This window comes from Lates calcarifer, linkage group LG18 (genome assembly GCF_001640805.2).
Source record: "Lates calcarifer isolate ASB-BC8 linkage group LG18, TLL_Latcal_v3, whole genome shotgun sequence".
NCBI lineage: Eukaryota > Metazoa > Chordata > Actinopteri > Centropomidae > Lates > Lates calcarifer.
This window is the reverse complement of record NC_066850.1, coordinates 2,666,784-2,684,523: the sequence shown is the minus strand read 5'-3', so window position 1 is coordinate 2,684,523 and position 17,740 is coordinate 2,666,784. Positions and strand designations below refer to the sequence as shown.

The following is a 17,740-nucleotide window of genomic DNA, read 5'->3' as shown; positions in this document are numbered from 1 at the left end:
TGCTCCTTAAACATATTCCTCATGATAGAAACAAGTTCTTGGTAAGAATAGGAACATATTTGATATACATGTTGAGCGGCTGATGTTGGGATAAAGAAAATTAGCTCCACATCCCCAGTTTCACTCTCCCTCCTCCTCCTCCTGCCTGGCTGTGGTCCTGTTCTTTCTTTCCAAGTCGTTTCAAAGGGCCAGCTGCACATTCAATCTCTGCATGCCATATTTACACCTTCCCTGTATATGGTTACCGTCCAAAGTCATGCTTCTGTTTAAACTCTGTTACATCTCTGCTCAAATTCAAACATTGCGGTGCTCGCAGTCCCAGTGTGGTTGTTACTTGTGTCATCAGATTGAGCAGCTGACGTCAAGAAGACAAGGAAAAGAGAGAAAATGTGGAGGAGAGAGTGAAGAGAGAGGCTGGGAAAGACAGAAGAGGAGAAACAGACGAATACCATCTGGCTGAGGAAAAGCACTGACTGGAAAACCCAAAAAGAATTCACAGCGTATGAGGGCCGTCATGGCTCGGGTATTAAACGTGTATTTGCTTAAATGCATGCGGTCAGTCCCCGTCTGGCTGAAACTGTGGAATAACACACAGCCTGACAGTGGCAGGAATGTTGTGGGTGCTGGTTTCGGCATTAGGCAGCATTAAGTCAAAGCCCAAAGCATGCTACCAACACAGCAGTCTCAGGGGCGAGCTTAGCACCTTCTTCTCCAGCATATGCACTGCTCAGATCAGAATACATCAAAGAAAAACCATCATAAAATCTTTAAGGATCTACTTAGGCAACGTCTGAGCCCATTTAATTCAGCATTCATGGCTTTGTATGAGTAAAAGCCCATTGTTAGATCGTGCTGAGGGGTTTTTTGGATTTAATTTAACACAGCTAACTTAGGTTTTTGTCAAATTTATCAAGATAAAAAACAAACAAACTGACAAAGTATTTCCATTAAAAACTGCAAAATATAAACTGTACATCAGTGCAGATTTAGAAACAATGCAAGATGTTGGTGACATTTTTGCACCCAGAGGTTGTGGTCATGCTCTTACCTCCTGTGTATCCCTGAGGAAGAGATAGGATTAGCAGCAAGTTCAGGTCTTATTCTTTCACATCCAGACAGACACAAGTTCAATCATCCACCCCACCAAAAACCATACTTAATACAGCCTTGTCTGTCATGTGACCGCATATCTTTTCTATGAGTGGTGAGGGCTGTCAGTTCTATTGTTGGAGGCACAAAGATGAGTTACACCTGGAGAGGAATGCTGCCTTCAAGTGCTCCTTGTAATCTGCTACATCTGAGGCCAGAAACTGTAAATACAATTCATTAAAGTTCAAATGTTTGGATGGAAATAAAATGAATGATGTGAAGTTTTTTTTTTTTCCATGCACAATGACACAAGTCATTATTACAAATCTTCTGACAGCACTTGAAGGCAGCAGAAGGCTCGACACTGCAGGGCCAAAACTATTGTTTTCATGATTTAACATGTTGATTGTTTTTAGGATAAACTGTATAAAACACACCCATTACAATTTCCCAAAAGACAAAAGACATGCCAAAGTGCTAAAATTACAAAATAATTTTGTCAGATTAACAGTTCAAAACCCAAACATATTCACTTTACAATTCTACAGTGCAATATGAGGAAAAACTGGAAGAGAAACTGGAACCAGTCGCCGAGTCGCTTCTCAAAATGTTTCTGGGAGTAATTAAGTTATTTTCTGTCAATCAACTACAAAAGATCATGCAAAAAAATCAAACACATAACTGAGTCACTCAATAGATAATATTATCAATTGTTCATAAATAAGATGTTGAAAACAAAAGAAGTGTAAATCAAAACACATTAAAACTCACCCAGCAAAGAAACACTAGCTAAGCTAACAAGCTAATGCTACATGAATGACACCATCTTTTTATGTTTATTACATGAATATTGAGTCATCAAAGATCACAACAGAAATAAATCTCAGATTTTACTGTCATCTTTGACATTCTGTACACGTGTCAAACAAACTTAACTAAAAACTTGGCATCATTAGCAAGCTAACTCAGCTAGCTAATTGCTTACTGGCTAATAATCTCTAAACCTACTGATGCTACAGCAGGGTGCAGTAGAACAGTACGTGAACGATTTATATTATCTGGTGTAGTTCTGTGAAAAAAGTTAAAATACTGATGTTCGGTGCGTTACGGTGCCAGTGGAAACTGGAAATGTGGTGAGGTGAACAGATACATGATTAAATTCATTGTGCATACCTGATACTGAATAACAGAATTAGGAAGCATATCATATCACCTCATGGTAGAGAAGCAGAGTTGTATAAGGAAACTTAACAATGTGGAATACCTCAATGTCTTTATTGCTGTTGTTGAGTCAAGGGTACAATGTTTAAAACATCCATCCAGTTGGAAGCTGCACACTTGTATGACATTTGGAGTGTTTAGAGAGGCTACAGATAGTGTGTTTTGCATAGGCTTAGCGCTACACAAACAACAAGTGTCTGGTTAAACATGGAAATAAGAGAATTTTGAAAAAACATAAAATGGACATAAGGTTGTAGAAAAAAAAAACAATACGGCATTATGAAACCACTGTATTAAAAAACATAAATGTCACATTAAATCACGCTTAAAAATATTTTGGTCAAGCTCCCCTGCTCTTTTCAGGAGCCATGGAATGTGATTGTCAGACTTTTGAGCAGTAACATGAATCAATTTAATGCCCCGGCAAACCATTCACATGCTTGACAAAGCTTGCAAAAACTATCGAAAGGGACTGCGCTACTCAAGACCACATTAGTGAAAAATACACATGAAAATCACAAGTCTTAATATCATACTGAGTTGCTTTGAGGCTTTTATGTACTGTACCTCAGCTGTCATAAATGTTGTCATTGCAATCATAAGGCCAGAAGAGTTACATAGTGGTAAATATCTTTGCACTGTGCTAGTATCTTGCTATATGCTTAGGCACCCTGATTTTACTTTGTATGCCCTCCATTAGAAAATGATTGCTGAGCAAAAGAGTGTGCATAGAGGCAAAAAAGAAGATTAAAAAAGGCTGGTTTGCCGATATCCTACATTATAAAACCTACAGCTTTGAAGCAGCCAAGGCACCTTGTGCACCTGCTTTTTAAGAGGAATGTCTGAAGATTTTAAAGTGATCCAACAGGTACAAAAGCTACAAAAACAGCTAGAAATAGAAAAGGACAAAAACACATTAAAACATAAATAAAATGACATAAAGGATAATAAAAGTCATAATGGCCTTCTGAATATTCAACACTCCTATCACCTCCAAAATTAACTGCCTGTTGGTGAATAGTGTCTGGATACAAAAAAAGCAAAAATACCTTTTGTTATGAGTATAAAGATGTTATATACGATACAGTATGATAGGTCATATTCAAAACATCACATGTGCTAACATATATTACTCAGACCGTTGCTGCACTATTGGTAAGACATAATAAAAGTGAAATCAGCTAAATTCTAGAAGTGCTTATATTTCTATCCCGAACTGGTGAACGTTGAATAAAATAGCAATGTGTGAAGCTTTTGCTTTAAATATAAATAAAAAAAGAGATGGAAAATGATCTGTATGAGGGAGAGAACTGATTTCACCCATCTCTTTGGAATGTGGAAGCTTTTAACTCATCTAGTCTGTCTCTATCAAAACTGTCTGCATGGAGTACAACAGATAAATCTAAATTTAATTAGTTTTTCTTCTTCCTGGCAGGATTGTATAAAGTAATTAGTAACAGTAATTACAAATGTCCAAATTTCACAGCATTTTGTTTCTTTTAGAAAGCAAAAATCTTTGTGCAAAGGCACTACACGTGGCAACCGTACAAAAATATGATCTTGTTTCGGTACAGTGCTTGGACAGCGTCTCTCCTGTCCCTCCGTTTTCTTGGGGTCCCTCTTGGGAGTGTGGTCATTATTTGGTTCTTAAGACAAAGTCAAAGGAAGAGTCTTGGATTGTCGTGGTCCCCAGCTTTAGTGGCTCCTTCAAGACATTAGTGCCCCATCCCTGGTGAAAGACACAAAATGAGTCTATCAGCGGCTCTGCAGACAGGTGTGGGTTAAAGACTCTGACCCTCTGACACAAAGGGTCAAACTGAGCGGCAGAGAGAGACAGTGAAGAGTTGAAGTCATGCAGTTAACTACAGTCAAGTTTAAAGGGCACTTGACTCTGACTGTATACGACTCATTAGAAAAGACTGAAAACTCATTTCAAAAAATATTTTTCCCCAGAAAAGAATTTTCCTGCTTTAATATGTTTGTTGGTTGCAGTTCTTAAGATTGTTATTCCACTGGCGAGACTGTGTTTGAGAGGGAGGTTTCAGGGCTGTTTGCTCGATAAACAGATGCTTTTTTCTGTTTGCTGCTCAGATTCAACCAGGCTTCATTTAAAATTTGCTCTAATTTGGATTTCTTGCCTCTAGGAGCCTGAAGCATGAACCCAACATCAGACTTGTAAATATCCTTTCTGAGAACTTTTGAGGACATCACAACCATTACCTACATTTACATATGTTTTTTAGCATCGCTAGCAGCCTGGCTTTAGGGAGGGCAATGCTGTGTCAAATGGCCAGTTAGCTCAAACTGAAATATCTCAACAACTATTGGACAGACTGCCATGAAATCTGATACAGACATTCATGGTACCCAGACAACGAATCATACTGACTTTGATGATCCTCTGAGTTTTGGTTAGTGAAATATCTCAACAGTTATTAGACCTCAGGATGAACCATAACTTCATCATCAGGTCTAATTTTCAATTTGTCCAGTACTTTGGTTTGGACTGAACACCTGCCGAGCTAATGACACTGACTTGATATTTGGATCTGATTTTTTTCTTTCTTCCATCTACACTGTCTCCAAAATGGCAAACATTATTTTGGAGGCTCTATCAGAGCGGAGCATGTGGAGAGTGTGGAGCTGCTAACTTGTATGTGATCCAGGTGTGGTTTCAAATGTCTGTAAGGTCCTGCAGCCAACTACTAGCGAGAAACACAAAATCTATACAAAGCCTCTGTCATCCCCTGAGTCCAACTGTGATGGTGTGCTAATCTCCAACATACCAGCTATTAATGTGACAAAGCGGCCTGGCAGGAACAGCGCCTCTGACACTCTGAGAAGCAGGGCTGTGGTGTGAGCAGCAGAAATGGACGTGCACACGAGTGGAAAAGCTGAAAGGTTTGAGTGGCGTCGAGATGGCTGTTGAGAGGGTTTATAGAGGTGAAATTGGTGTGTGAGTGTGTGTGTATGGTCCCGTGTGCTGGACAAGCAACACATTACACAGACGTGTACAGAATCCCTCAAGGCCAAAAGCCCTCTTCTGCCCCGTGGGGAACAAAAGGAGGAGGAGGCTGCACTCAGATCTGTTTTTAAAATAGCAAGCAATGTTTAAGTGGCATCCTAAAACGCTGCGGAGCAAAAGGCCAAATGTCAACCTGAAAAAGACCACAGGGTAGGCTATCACTGGGACAGTTACTGGTTTTGAGACACATGGCGTCGTATAAATCAAAGGGCCAGTGACAAGATGACACATTTAACAAGAAGGTCACTCAACTTAAAGCAGGAATTATACACAGGCGAATATGCACAGTGGTCGATCCACTACATTTACATTGTGCTGCTTTTATACTTGGACATCAGGACATTTAGGTTTGTTTTCATCTCTGTTTGGAATTTGAGTCCTGACAGAATCAACCAATCAGCTTGCTTGTCCACACGACACGCTGTTGAGTTTCCTGTGCAAACGTCTGTGACCTATGACCCCAACAAAGAGCCTGAACATTTGCCCCAACAAACACAACTGGAAATGTAGCTCCTGACTGGCAGGAGGAAAAACTGACAGTGAAAAAATGTCTGTCCTGTCAAAGTTGTGTTAAAGTTTAGCAAATTATTTTTGTAATTTCCATGTTTTTACTTCAACCAGAGGATTAAGTGCTTATCTGTGGGTTGAGATAAATCCTCTCTCTTTTTCTCTTTTGTCTCTTTCTGAAACCAATTAGAAAAATGACAAAAAGCAATGTGAGCTAAGAACAAGGCAGTGTTTCAGAGGCTGTGAAAAGTTTGGAGCCACACATTCACCTGACACCTTTAGTATGCATGCCCATGTGCACGTGCCTGCCCATTTGTATGTTTGCTTGCACACAAATTCACACGCTCTGCACTTTCCTGATGCCCTGTAAAAACTCACCATTGGCGACTGATTTGGTCTCCCCTCTGCCTGCCACCTGCAAGACACAAAGACAGGACGGTAACAAAGCAGCAAAGATGCAGAAAGTTTGCAAAACATACCTGCAAAGCTCCAGGCAAAGCAGTGAGGACTCACTCCCCATCCAACATTCCCACCTATGCAGACTCTTGAACTTATCCAGATGCCCCTCACCAATCATCAGCCTGCTCTCTTGCCTTCCCTGACATCACAGCATAGCATGGTTGGCTAATGACAAGGTTGCTAACCGCTACCTTTCCTGTCCAGGGCCCTTTTTACGTCAGTGCAGACCACCGCCTGGTGCCCTCCAACCCCACTACTCACTGAAGCGGACCACAGCCCCCGGCCTGCTCGGCAGCTGTTGGCCACAGGAACACACCACTACCAGAGTAGGAAGGAAGGAAAGTTTATAGGAAAGTAAGTGGGAGGGTAGGACATCCTTGTCATACTTAAAATGTGGAGTTTCACTTCTACTGAGCAGCCTATACAAACAGTTTCATCTATGTATAGAAATTAAGAGTGTATTCCTGTCAGACCTGTTTGAAAATGTGAGGAGATAATAGCGATTCAAACTGTCAAACTGCCGTTGCGAACTCAGCAAGGCGTCATTCTTGTAAAGAACGCTGTAAACAGTTTCTCCATTAGGGCAATAAAAAGTCAAGTGAAGCTGGACGGAGAGTAGTGATTTGTGGTTGTCAGAAGAAGGAGCGGTGATGTGATACAGCCATTTGTGAAAAGCATTCAGCCCGCAGTTGGACAACAGGCGCACTGTTAAAGGTTTTTACGACAGAGAATTTACACTGAACTGTAATCTGCAGGATTTTGTTGAGTCGGCTTTAACAAGTTATGGGTGTTAATGGAGTCAACAGCGTAATCCTTCTTTAGAATTGGCTTTACTCTGGCTTTGTTGATATGTTCATTTTGTTCCTTTTATTTTACAACACTTAGAGCATTTGGCAAACATGTTTTACAAGAGAGGAGCTTAATTCCTAAATGCCTTATGTGCATTTTGGAAAACATTTTTGTTTATTGCTCAATATTTTCATAATTCAGTAATTACATCCTCAGAAATGTTATGAGTTTGTGTGTAAAACAGCTATGAAAGTTAATAACTTCATTATAACAGACATCACATTTGTCAGTATCTTGTTTTGGACTCAGACTCTCACACATCTATTATCATTATGATTAAAATAAGCAGTAGTGTCCAACCACAGCAGAACAGAGAACAGCCCTGCCAATGACAGAGAGCGAAAAGTGGACAGTGTGACAGCAGAGTGTGAAGTCATTGTGTGATAAGCGCTTTGAAGAAACATGGAACAGTTACTCTTTTACCTCTCCAGGCTTATTCCAGATTTAATGGTGAGGTCAACTAGCTATGAGAGTTCTTTGAAACAAAAACAAACACAAGTGATTGTTACTCCCATTGTTGCCACACCAGGGGTCAAAACACCGTGAGATTATTTTAGCAGTCTAATATTATTATTTAACAGAACGTTGTCTTGATTGACAACAACTGGAAAACCGTGGAAAGCCACGGAAAATCCTTCCAGGACCACAAACCCAATTTGGCATAGTTAAAACTTCATCTGGAGAAACTCCAGATGTGTAATGCTCGCTTGGATTTTCCCCAGTGTGTGAGACTGGTACTCTAATCACTCTGCAATTCCTTCCTCATCATAATAGACAGTGGATGGTTTGAAAATAACAAGAGCTACCTTGGTCGGAGAGGCGCCTTTGTTTTCCCATAGACTCCTCTTGTTGGTGACGTCAACAGGGCTTCAGGTCCTGTGAGAGGGAGACAGAGAACGTGAGGAAAACACAAACACATCAGGAGTTATCATATCGTGGCATTGGCTGAGTACTTGAGATCTAGAGGGAAGGGATGACAGGAGGACGGAGAGGGTGACAGACACTTGTTGGACACTCTCTTTGTAAATATTTGTATTAAAAATTTCCTCTCATACGCTCACTTCCTCCTGCTGTTTGTTACCTATTGTAGCACAAGCTATTCTGCAGCACAGAGAGCGCTAGCATAAATATTTGGGTGAAATATAGATACTGTAGGAGACATCGAAGGATGGACTGGCATGGAGCCATACACGTGAACAAGACAGAGAACGCTTTCTGTTCAAACTAGCAAAGCTTAAAATAAAATGCCTGAGTGACACAATAAACAAAACTGATGCCAAATGGAAAATATCCTCATGCACTCTGTGCAGATAGTGACAGATGTATGAGTGGCCTCACAAGTTATTCTAATTAGTGGCCACCAGGTGGTGCCAGACAGGTGACGTCTTACAGACATACAGAAGCACAGCTTCTGCTGCATCATTTGAAAATGACTTTAAAAAACAAACTGTAAGGACCATGACCAGCAGTTACAGTCATCATAACACTGCAGAGTGTTCAGTTTGTTATGAGGCTGAACAGTGTTTTCTGGAATGAATGAGGCTCAGATGTTAGAGGATCTCTGTTCCTGTACGTGACTGACAAATGAATCCTTGATACAAAAATGCTTATAAGTGAGGATCTGTCTTTAGTCCAACTACAAGTGGACCATCACTCGAAGCCCCTACAAACCTGGTTCTGAGTGTTTCTCTGTAACATTCCTCATTCATAATAACTGTGTTTGAATTTTGGCACGAAGGTTTATTTAATGTAAAACGAATCTACAGGTATATAAAGATGACTAGAGATCAGATTAGATTACTAAAGATTACCAACCATAATGCAGGTCAATCAACACAGCTGTGTCTGCCATTTTGTCAGTGTTTGGTGTTTCTCTATAGGACCCTGAGCTGTACAGTATGAACTGTACTTGCTAGCAGCAGCCAGAGGGGTTACTACGGCGACGACCTACCGCTGGCCTTCCTCCTGATGCTTTGCTGCTCTCCGGGGTTTTATTCAGCCAGTCGTTGATGCGGCCCGCCACGCCTGTCTTCATCACAGCTGCTTCCTGTTTGGATAGGGTTAAAGGTCAGCTAAGCCTGGTCGTCACTGGCAACAGGGCCGAGCAGGAAGTGTCAGTGAATTGGGCTTTTTCCTCTCTCTCTCTCTCTCTGCTGCAGTCATACAGACACACACCATGTTTCACCAACTTCCTCACATCCTCCACCACCTCGTCTTTTACCTTGAACGTGCTTCCGCCACTTCCAGGCGAGGTGAACACATTGCCTTTCTCCCACATGCTCTTGATGTTTCGTATGCTGTCAGTGACCATGGGCAGATCCACCGCTCCAGAGCGAGGGGATCGGGACTCCTTGTTCTCCCTCTGCTGAGACAAAGCAGTGGGTTTAGACTGGCGAATAGCAGGGGACAGCTGTCCTGATCAAAGCTCAGATACCTGTCTCTTTAAAAACTCCCAGATGAGCTGTAACAATGACAAATTCCACAGTGTGTTTGATATGTCTTCAAAGTGCATTGAGAAATATTACTGTGCTGCTATGGATCAACAGAGAAACATGCTGCGGATGACTTAGGAAGAAGGGAATAAATATGAGGGAGCCACGACACAACAAATCTGCCTGTCTGTGTGATAACAGTTTAGGACACTTAAATGAGACACAGGCTTCTTCTGGGCTTCTTTTAGGAACTGGAATCAGAGAGGGAGATAGATTTAGTTCTGCTGTTGTACATTATATTAATCATATTCAGGTTTTTGGACATTTGTTCTTAGCCCACATTATCTGGCTTCAAAGTATGGTGAGTATAAAGTTATATCTGTTTTTCTTCTCACTGGTTTTGTTCCTGGAAGATGTCTTGTTATATTTTTGATGTTTGACACACAGCGGTGTCGTGTAATCCCAAATGAGAGAGGCCAAATGTTTAACATGGCAACAAGCTTTGCATTTTGACACTTGAATCAATGCTAACCTGAGCAGCTGAGGTGTACTGCTCCAGCCTGTTGTCTATCTTGGACACCACAGGAGAATGAGACGTCTTCACTGAGCTGCTGGGCGAAAACAAGCAGTTAGCATACAGTGCATAAAAAAACGGATCACTCTAAATGTTAAATACCATTTGGTCTTTAGTTCCTTGACAGCAGATACTCAAGTGGGAATTAAACGTTCAACCCTCTGTGTTACATTTTTCCTATTCACTGCTGCGAGGCTTACATGCTTAGTGATCTGGGGGATGATGTTTTTACCTTTTCTGTGCCGACTTGTTCAGGAACTCTGCCCTCTCTCCGATCTGTAGAGAAAGGTTAGAGACTCTCAGGATTATAAATATCGCAGTGATGTTCCACTCATGCAAACATCACTGCAACACAACATTTTTCCTTCACTCTTCAGTAGCCTCAAAACAGATGTTAAACCCAACCCTCCTTTTGATTTCCACGCTTCTATAGCTTCTTTATTGTTTGCATGAGGGGCTTCATTGTAAAGCCCATCTGTGACTTCAGTTCACAGGTCAACACGTAGACACATGATTCTGTTCTAAATAATTACAGGTCCTTTGATGATTTATAACTTAAAAAGTATTACATACTTTAGTTTCTTGTCAATAATCATTTAACCACAACAGAGTGTGAATGTTTAACGGTGAATATTTCACTTCTACACATGCTCAAGAAGTTGGATTCTCCTGAACAAGTTCACACAATGTGACTGATTGTTCCCTCTGTGCAAAATGATCTGAAGGACATGCAGACACACACACACACACACACGCATGCACACACACAAACAGAAGCGTTTTCCTATCTCTGCCTATGGACTGTGGGAACGTCAGAGGATTGTTTATGATATACAACAAAAAGGCTAAAACAGGGGGCAACACATGCGCTCCTTAGACGTGCACAAAAAACCCTTTAAATGGACAAAAGAAGTAACAGCAGAGAAAGCCCCCCCTCCACTCGGCTGCTACCGAATGTGGGAGTTCCCAAAATACTCCCCGACAGGAAATTCCCCATTCTCAGACGCGTTTTAAAGAGCTGCAACCATCCGAACGCAGTTACAGTAATCCTGTTAACCATAATGGCTTTCCTGCATCCCTGCAGCCTGTCCTTCATTCTGTCCTTCTCTCTCAGAGAACACTGTACTTTATCTATAGTATGGAGTAGGGTTATGCTGGTTTGCTGATAACATTCGGGTGAGCTCCTGGGACTGTGTGTTCCACTGGGAGTTGACTGCTGATATCAGGGAGTAATTCTCCATGTTTTTACGTAACCATAATATGGCAGTTGTCAGGCGAAAAACACGTAACGGCAGAAAGCAATAAAAGAAAACGATGTATGCTCTCAGAATCATGCATGCAGTTTTTAAAACTAAAATAGGCTTTTGACATGTTTAACAGAACTGACAGGCATGAAATTCACTCAGCTCATAAATGGAGCAGGAGAATTTATGTGACAGAATGAAAAAGCAGATCCATCTGCTGCTGTGTAGTTTCTAGGTAGATAGTAGTACAAGTATTAGGACACTCCATACTGTTTGTTTGTTAACAACTGTAGGTCAAATGATTATGTGCAATGTGAAAGGTGTTGCTTATGGTGATGAACCCCCAGAAAATAATCCCCCAAACTCTTCAGTTCACCTCAGCTCTACCGATTCTTGTAGCATCTTTCAGCTCACTTTGGTTTTCCAGACAGCAGCTTAAATGTTTTGTTTCCGTCTCGCAGCTCTCATCAACTCCTGTTTCCAGAAGAAGCAGGCTGACTGTGTTAGTTGCTCAGCACCAAATAACAGAAAGACAAAGTCAGTGGTTAGCTGGTGAACATAAGAGTCAGATATTTTTCTCAGGGGTTGGTGGAGACCAAAACATAGCTAAAAGGGTGAATACTTCTGTGTTTTAAGCTTGTTCTGCTGCTAGCGAGTGACAAAAATTAAAATTTGAGTGTTTGCATAACAAACCCTGCTTTGTTGCAGGGGTAAAGGACAGTGGTCTATATGTGGCATTCACCTAAATGTAGCTGGTGAAAAGTACAAAAAAATTAGGCCAAAGTTGAAAGACACAACAAGCAGCTCAACTGTATTATGCTACGGTAATGCAGTGACACATAAACACAACAAAACAAAATGCATTACACTGCAAAGCAACAATCTGTGCACAGTAGCGTGCATACAAACCATGCAACAGACAGATGCATCCCCACAGACACACACATACAGAAGCCCAGCTGTACCTACAGTGAACATGACGACAAAGTAAAGTTGTGTCTGTGAGGCGAGTGCAGCAGGGTGGAGAATTAAGGGGTGAATAACATTTATTTACAAAACCGACCGCAAACTAACAAAGTACTTGATTCTAGTATGATCAGAGCTCACACACCATTAGAGCTGAGCGTCGAGGCTGGACTCTCACTGGGACGGGCCAGATGGATATTACTGCTAACTGTCACTAATTAGATTTTCTCCACTGGCTGAAAATCCCCCTCGATTTTCAGTGTGTGGGAGTTGGCTTTTGGCAACACTGGAAACATTTATTCACTTTTGAGTTGATTAAGTGTTCCTTTGCCGTGACAAGCATTTATCTTTAGATGAGGTGGGGAGGGGTACGCGCTGGATTGATACGGGTTGCTATTTCTTTTTTATCTCTTGTGACAAACGGGTTGACAAGTCAGCAAAATTTCAGTGTCAACAGTCAAATTTGCCAGCAGCTAACTTTTCCACTGTTCTCTCTCAGTTCATCGAGGTTGTTTTCATTTTTGAAGACTCCTTCGTCTCAGTCTGATAACACTTCATGCAAAAAGCTAAAAGAGGTGAGAGGGGCAGATGCGGGTCATCTGGCACTTAATCTCTCCAAATATTTAGAATGTTTAGCTTGAGCTTTGCTGCGCTGCCGGATGAGTGGGATTTGCAGAAGATTTGGAGAACTATTATATTAACGACTGTGCTGGACGGGATGCAACTACAGGCAGGCAGAAAAAATACAACAAGAAAAAGAAAAGAATTATCTGTGTTTACAAAGAGTAGGCCGACAAACTGACAGTTAGGTCAGCTCCTTCCTTGAACTGCTCAAGTTATCATGTCTAACTAAGTTACTGACTACAGTAGTAAACTAGTTACGTCCAAAGCTTTTGGGGCCTGTTAGTTTTCGCCTCAGCCTTTTAGCATTATATTAAGTGTATAGCCATTAAGTGTATGTTTTTTTTTACATCATCAAACACCAGCTAGAAACACGTAAAAGTGCAATCTGATCTGGTCTTTATTTCCAACTCCAGAACTAATGTTAGCTTAGCTGGCTAGCTAGCTACAGCTGATCAAATCTGCCAGCGACTAATCAGATTGCATTATGGACTGTGTGAAATCCAGAATTTCCAGAGGTAGAAAGCTTGAGAGGTGTACTAACAGCCAGTGGCAAAATAAAACCGGACTGACGCTGCTGTTGGAGGTGAGAGGTTAAAAATGGTACTGACCTTCAGAGAGGAGCCTCTGGGGCTGACACACTTGAAGGGTTTATCCTCCCCGTCCATAGTGTCCTCCACCTTCTGTCTCTTCTCGGCTGCCTCTGCTCTCCTCCTTTCAATCTCCTCCTTCATCTTCCTCTTCTCCTCCTGAGAGACACAGATGTGTTTTCAGAGTCAAGGAAGTTCAGCGTTGCACCTCTGAGCGTAACATTCGAAATTCGATATTTGGTGTTGACAGGGAATTCTCTGTCACTTTAATTGGAGTACATGTAGGTGGCGCTCTGTTCTTTGCCTGTAAAGCCATGTTGGATACTGCTGCTCATGCTAACTGGCTACTTCTAGTCTATTTACTCAAACAAATCACTGTTGCTGCTGGAAACCCAAAGCACACTTCCTGTGCACCAGAGGATTGTGCCTGGGAATGAACTAACAGACCCAGTGTTTGGAGCAAAGAATGTAACAGAAAATAATATAAAATAACGTCAGTCACCAACAGACAACCAACATGCAGCCGAGCCAGACAATAGATACTTACCACTTTCTAATTGATTTACTTAATTTATTCAATGAAGCAGGTCAGGAGCAGATTCAATTACTCTGAGCAAATTCTTATTTACAGCGATCGCCTGCCTCAGGAAAAAAAGCCGTTTTGGAAAGCTTGAGACATGCACCATCATCAAGAGCTTTTTTGAAACAATTAATGTATGAACCATTTGTACCGTATTAAGAGGAGGGCTGGTGCTTGGCAGTATATCAGCCCTCTCCAGCAGCCTTGTCTTGGTTAATTAGACTCTCTGTATCTCTGGGCCATCTTTTAATTACAAACCAAAAGGCCTCATTAACATCACACAAGAGGAGAAGAACAGGGGCAGATAGTGAGAGACGGGCCGCCACATTCAGAGCCAAGATCAACAATGAAGACCAGTCAGGGTATTAGTGAGAATGCTGGGCCTCGGAATGAGCAGCCGAAAGGGAAAATGGACGACGTTGTGCTGTTGAGCACAGATGTGAACACATAGGAAGGAGGGGGAGGTTATCACATTTGAGATACATAAGGACGAGGTGGAAAAAAGGACTGACATACGTGACTTATGAGTGGGGGCCCAAATAGGTTGAGTCATGATAGCGGTGAGGTATGGAGAGATAACGTCACTGCGGCGCTAGTTTTGAGTGTGATGCATGAGTTTCTGCTCACGCAGGTGTAAAGGCTAAATCAACATGAGAGGAGAGCGGTGTGAGAAATAATGAGAAAGGTTATGAGCTGTGAAACAAAAAGATTAAAAGATCTAAAGTAATTTTTGCTAGGAAATCAGCGTGTATGTATATCCTTGGTGTTTGTGTTTGACTTGTGTACCGATTTGGTCAAAATTGTGATGAGCACAAGGAAGAGAGTAGAAAGAAGTGTTTTTCTGCTGTCATAACACTCCCCACATCAGTGCTCTCCAAGGGACATGAGTTTTTGGTTCTGGCTGATGATGTCAGTTCTGGTAATTTGGTCGGCCTAATCAAATTGTTGTAAATTATTGTTTGGACCAATCTGTGATTACAGCACTCCGTATGTCACTTCCTACGTCACTTACATCGACGCACAAAGTGTTGAGGTTACTTGACTTCTCATTGCTGTGATTTGCCGTCACCACATCTGTACCGACGAAAGAGAGCCGGCTAACGCTAACTAGACCCTCTTCTTTCTAATTAAGACAGTGCTGAGTGTGCAGGCATCTGCTGCCAATGACTTAGCAGATGTTGAACGAAAAAATAAAAATGAAAAGTAATGTCTGGTGGGAATCAGTGCTAACATTAGCAAGCTAGACAATTAAAACTCAAGTTTCTAGGTGGAAGCGTAGTTAGCCTGGCTTGCTAGCTTCAACTTTCCAAGTGAAAGACAAACTTAACAGCATGATGAAGTGTTGAACTGTTGTAAAGGGACAGATGTCTTAAACCGATGAAGGCACATAGCCAATGCTAAGTGGGCTTGTATCAACATTTGTAGCTCAGCAAGCTATGGTGTGTTTCAGTCAGAAATGGAGAATAGAAACATACAGTAGACAGAGCAGCACTGAACAGAATCCATTAAAATAAAATAAAATAAAAAAAAAAAACTCATCAAAACATGCCACTCTTCCCTACCTCCTCCTTGGCTTTCCTCTCCGCCTCCTCCTGCTTCTTCTGCCTCTCCTCCTCCTCCAGCACCTTCCTCCTCTCCTCCCTCTTCCTCTTCAGCTCCTCCAGCTCGGCTTCGGCCTCCTGCTGCTTCTGCCTCATCCTCTCGAACTCCTCGCTCTCTGCGTCGTCGCGGCGGCGCTTCAGCTCCTCCAGCTTGCGCTCTGCCTCCAGGCGGGCAGCGTCGTCCTGGTCGTCACCTGCGGACACCTCGGGGGAGCGTACGCTGCCGCGACTGGGACACACGCACGAAAAAACCACAGGTCAGAGCACAAAAGCAGATCACGACAGGAACAAAAACAGGACACAAAGCTGGTTGACATACAGGTTAACACCAGATATTTGATACAAGCTGAATATTTAAACATGCCCTACACTCGAAGGATTTGTCTCTTTCATGGATAAGCAAACACACACAGACAGAACATGTGCACACATGCAAATACCAACAATCACCTCTGCAAAGATAAGGTTACAGCTCAGCTGAAGTTTCATTCAGTGTTTCAAAGCTGTCAAAGTCAAAAACACGCTACTCTGCTGGAGCTGAACACTGAGTAAAAAGAGCCTGTTTGCTTTAAAATCTGATTCAGACATGCTTTTCAATTATTTTGCAAATGCCCCAGGCAATGCTTCCAAGCTTTCACAGCAGCACGAGTGACAGACAATAAATGTCAGACTGTAAAATCAATAAGTCCCTGTCTGAGTTAACTGCCCCATTTCAGCATACACAAATATGAAGACTTCTCCTTCATAATTTTCAAAATAAGATCCAGTTTTCAATAGTATAATTAAGTAAATTTAGCATCCTTTAAAATGTACTGAATTTGCTTTGATTTTATGTGATATTGATATTTTTTCTTTGTATTTTCTTCCCACCTCTGGGTATCTTATTTTGGAAAGCAACGGTGATCTCTGTGAGGTAACTTGATCTTTTCAGCTGACCTTTGTGTCCAGAATATTGAGTTACTGCAGTACTTTTCCACACTTGGTCAAGAGTAGAGAGGCACTGATCTATCAGCCAATATCAGCTTTATAAAGCAATATCACTATTTCTCTTTTATCATTATTTTTTTACTGTCAGGATTGGGTCGATCGAAGAAGCAGGATTTCTTTGTGTCACAATAAAAAGCTGAAACAGTTGAAAATATGAACTTATTTACTTATTTTACATTTGCATTTTGTTCTAGGGCTCTTGTATTCATAATATCAGCCAAGTAGGAAACTTTTTAAAAACGTAGGAGACTACGTTTGTACTGGCCTACTGCTGGTGATGCAGTATGAGAGACCTCATAAGAGCGGACTCTCCCGAACTTTGGCCTCAGAGTGAGGACCCTGCTCTCCTCGTGTTGTTGTTGTGTTTGTTTACCTGAGGGTCCTCTCAGGTTTCCTGTGTTGTTTGGGAGCCGCCTCGTCGTGCAGCCCTCCGTTCTGCTTCCTCTGCTCCTCCCTCTCCTCTCCGGCTGCGCCTCTCTCATTCACCTGCACAGAGACAACCAACCAGGACGGTGAGCAAAGATGCAGTTGGCAGGTAGGCTGACAGGATGTCACATGGGAAAAAGAGAGAGAGAGAGAGAGAGAGAGCACACCCCAAACAAAATAACACAGAACATCACATCAAACAGCGTCCACTCCAGAATTACTGCTGACAGAGGATTATCTAACATGTGATCAACCTGGGAGTGTCTCCAGCTGTGTATTTTTTAACCTCTCACTGTTAGCCATCATCAGAAACATGATTCACATTTTATAAATTATAATTATCATGTGTGTAAGCCCAATATGTACACTGCCAGTCAAGCTTTTAAAAACCATACATTAACCTTTAGCATAGATCATACACTTGCTTCCTATTGATGCTATGTAGCACAGTCATTGCTACATTAAATAGTAAAAGATTAATTAACATTTTCTTTATGACATGCAAGCATGCATGCAAAAATACACTGTTATTACTCAAAGAAATAAGAAGTGTCTTTAAAAACCAAGAG

At 41.7% G+C, this 17,740-nt stretch overlaps 1 protein-coding gene across 1 annotated transcript in view; it reads right to left on the bottom strand.

The window, feature by feature from the left end:
• Positions 1-2,345: 2,345 nt before the first annotated feature.
• Positions 2,346-17,740, bottom strand: part of cald1a (caldesmon 1a) — a 51,003-nt gene continuing 35,608 nt past the window's right edge. Inside the window, 11 exon segments of the mRNA XM_051077549.1 lie at positions 2,346-4,039; positions 6,221-6,257; positions 7,957-8,015; positions 8,017-8,026; positions 9,102-9,197; positions 9,372-9,515; positions 10,115-10,190; positions 10,389-10,432; positions 13,599-13,736; positions 15,720-15,987; positions 17,119-17,231. Coding sequence (XP_050933506.1) covers positions 4,026-4,039; positions 6,221-6,257; positions 7,957-8,015; positions 8,017-8,026; positions 9,102-9,197; positions 9,372-9,515; positions 10,115-10,190; positions 10,389-10,432; positions 13,599-13,736; positions 15,720-15,987; positions 17,119-17,231 — 999 coding nt within the window. The 3' untranslated portion in view covers positions 2,346-4,025.